This window comes from Gracilinanus agilis, chromosome 5 (genome assembly GCF_016433145.1).
Source record: "Gracilinanus agilis isolate LMUSP501 chromosome 5, AgileGrace, whole genome shotgun sequence".
In the NCBI taxonomy this organism is placed as follows: Eukaryota; Metazoa; Chordata; class Mammalia; order Didelphimorphia; family Didelphidae; genus Gracilinanus; species Gracilinanus agilis.
In genome coordinates this window covers 142,708,510-142,711,694 of record NC_058134.1, presented here as the reverse complement: position 1 = coordinate 142,711,694, position 3,185 = coordinate 142,708,510, and the positions used below count along the sequence as shown (strand labels likewise).

Below are 3,185 nucleotides of genomic sequence, written 5' to 3'. Positions count from 1 at the left end.
GGTTAAAACAAAACAAAACAAAACAAAACAGATAAATTAATTTTATTTACAACATTTCTAAAATGTTATAAATTTCTAAAAATTTTAAATTATATAGTTACAAAATTACATGAGTTATAATTTTTCTAAAATCAACACTTTCCTCCCTATATCCTCTACTGGCAAAACCTTGTCATTCATAGTTGAACAACATAATATAGCAAATTTAATCATCCTGCTGCCTTGCCTTTATCCAATATAAAGCAAGGGTCCCAGTATTACAGGGACACAACTTGGATCCTGCATATTTCTTTGAAGTCCTTAATTGTCATTCCTGGTACAGACTTTATTTGCTCAATCAGCTTTATAATGCTTAGAGCTCCTGGATCACTGTTTCTGGCTTGCATCTCTTTTTCACAGTTCCTATGGACTTTTTCCCCCATGTCATCTCTCATAACATCTCTGGGTCACTTTCTGATATGTATTTTACCACTTCATGATTTAAATTTCCCATTGATTCTGTTTGTCCTGATTAGTTCAGTAAAGGAAAGGATTTTCTTCTCATGACTAAAATGAAATGAAAAACTATCCACTGGACTCCTGGTCTTCATTTCTTAAAAACAACAATCATCTCCAAATAAATAGAATCAAACATAAGTATTCATTTCATTAGCACAAGTCTAATGTTTATTTTAATGTGTTTTACAGAGGTACTTAGTAATCAATATAAAACTTTTTTTAAAACATTAAACCTTTCTTTTATTTAAATAGCAAAGATGTAGTAACATATGTGTATGTGTTTCTAAATTCCTTAAGAAGAAAAAATTTTCTAAACTTCCAAATGCCTACTAACTGAATTTTATTTTTAAATGAAGTGTTTACCTGGGGCTACAAACTAGACAACTTCTTTGACACATGTACAGAACAAGGTTTCCTCAACTCCTCTGTGGGGAGCATTTTCTTGGCATTTAGGGATACAGAAAATATCTGACGTCCAACAGATCTAAACAGGCAGTTTCTTTGTCCTATATCTTTTATTACTCCAGAAGCCATAGAACATCATTTAGGATAAATTATAGTCATCTTATTTCTTTGACAGCACCCTCCACCCCTTCCCATAAACCTTTACAAGTTCTTGGACCATTTTCAGGTTGGTGAACCATTAGGCTTTATACTCAAAATGAATAAAGTGACCCCTCCTTCCATTTTTACATAAAGTAGCTTTTACATTTTAAGGCAACATCTTCCAAGGAATAGAAAATAACCGTTTGCTTGCTAACTGGACCTTGATTTTTAAGAAACTGATTTCTCAGTTTTAAATCTCAAACACAGAGAGAGATTTGCACATATCTATGTTTGACTCAGGAGACCCTCCCCCCAAAGTCACATCTGTCCATTCCTCTTCCTGGCATATATCCCCAAACAGGCAAAGATGCCTGTGAGGCTGAGAAACATGCCCAGCAGAAGGGCTATGCCATCTCCCGCTTCTACAGCTTCAACAACAGGCAGCATACAGAGCAGTGAAATGAGGACTAGGAACGCTTTGGAGATATCTCCGACTGAAGCCATGTTGTCTGGATCTGGAGGGCTCAAGGAAAATAATCAAGTCTAAAATCTAAAAAACAAACATGGGGAGAAAAAGGGACCGTTAAGGCAAAGATCCACGCAAGTCTTCCCAAAGATTATAGAGCAACTAGGGGAGATTGGAGAGGGAGCGAAAAGCTTCAGATAAGTTAAACCGGTTAAGGGAACCATAATCTCTTAAGATGAGGTGGAGGATGGGGGCTGATAAGGGTCTTCCAGGATTGATAAGATTTTGTATACGGTGTTTTGAGAAGGTAACTAGATAAAATTAATAAAATTCCCTATGTGCCAAGGAGCTCCATAGGATTATCTCACTTGTTCCTCACAACCCCGGGAGGCAGGTGCTATGATTATACCCATTTTACAGATGATCAAAGCAGGGCAAACAGAGATCAAGCAACTCATCCACAAGGTCACACAAGCTTGTAAATGTTGGAGTCCGAATGGGAATGGCTTTCCATCCACTAGGCAGCCTAACTTCCTCATTCATTTACTAGCTCTGGGGCATTGGGCAAGTCCCTTAACCTTCTTGGGCCTCAGTTTCTCCAACTGTAAAATGGAGAGGGTTGGGCGAGATGATCTCGAAGGTTCTTTCCAGATTTAAGTAGAGTATCCTTTGATCTTTAAAGCGGGGCGGGGGAGAGAAGCAACTTCCTGTATCCGAGCCCTATTTCCTTAGAAATCCTTCCACATTCACAGGGTCAGGAAAAAAAAAAAGTTGCAGGGCCCTTTAGACTTAATGAAATGACTAAGGCTTACCCAAAGCTGGGTTATCTAGCAGCAATCCGCGGGAAGACTGCCTTCGAACTTAAGGATCCAGGGCTTCCCTTTATGGTACCTATTATCAGGAAACAGAGTTAGACAATTACATGCCTTTTCTTTGGGGATCAAAGCAGCAGCTCTGGGTAGAGCTCCCAGATGGGCGGGTGGACTGGAGAGAGTGGAAAAAGGCAAGGAAAATGGAAAAAACCCTCCAAACCAGTTTCTCCATCTCCCTCCCCCAGCCCCCACCCCGCTCAGCAGAGGAACTAGGAGCTTTAAGTTAATGCAGGGCATCTAAACTGGAAAAGCAATCCCCAAAATGAACCTGCGGACTTGTCAGCCGAGGACTTTGGAATTCAAGGTTCCATAAGGGGATCCCAAGAGAAACAGAGACCCCCCTTCCTCTAGGCGTACCCATAGCAGTGGCGGCAGCTGCAATAGCTAAGGATCCCAGGGGTCGGGACTCGTACTTACCGGACCGGAAGCAGCCATTACAAGAATAAGACTAAAGAGGAAGGCCACCTCATGAGACTACACTTCCCAGAATTCAAGCGGCCTACAGCTCCCGTGATCCTCGAAACCCTCCCTTGCTTCTTCCTCCCTCTCCTTCCCCGCCCTTCATTCTCCCATCCTGAGGATCCTTTTACAGTGAAATGTTTTATTCTCATAACAATTAACAGCCATTTTGGTGGCAAGCTGGATCAATTTGCTGTTTTGGAGAATTAGAATCATTTGATGATTAGATGATAATTAAATGATGATTAGAATAATTTGACAAGCCCAGCCCTTATTAAACGTTTACCGTGTGTCAGGAAGTGTGCTAAGCCCTGGGGATACAAAGAGGAAGAAGTCCTAGCCCT

At 40.6% G+C, this 3,185-nt stretch overlaps 1 protein-coding gene across 3 annotated transcripts; it reads right to left on the bottom strand.

The window, feature by feature from the left end:
* Window positions 1-994: 994 nt before the first annotated feature.
* SMIM30 (small integral membrane protein 30) lies at window positions 995-2,841 on the bottom strand. Of its 3 annotated transcripts, none has more exons than XM_044678190.1 (3): window positions 2,800-2,841; window positions 2,323-2,401; window positions 995-1,594 (listed from the first exon to the last, which is right to left on the bottom strand). In XM_044678190.1, the coding sequence occupies exon 3, from the start codon at window positions 1,546-1,548 to the stop codon at window positions 1,363-1,365; it is 186 nt and encodes a 61-aa protein (XP_044534125.1). In that variant the 5' UTR covers window positions 1,549-1,594; window positions 2,323-2,401; window positions 2,800-2,841; the 3' UTR covers window positions 995-1,362. The 3 variants fall into 3 exon arrangements, with proteins under 3 accessions (XP_044534125.1, XP_044534126.1, XP_044534127.1); XM_044678191.1 differs by lacking the exon at window positions 2,800-2,841 and adding an exon at window positions 2,740-2,794; XM_044678192.1 differs by lacking the exon at window positions 2,800-2,841 and adding an exon at window positions 2,651-2,670.
* Between the last annotated feature and the right edge of the window lie 344 nt (window positions 2,842-3,185).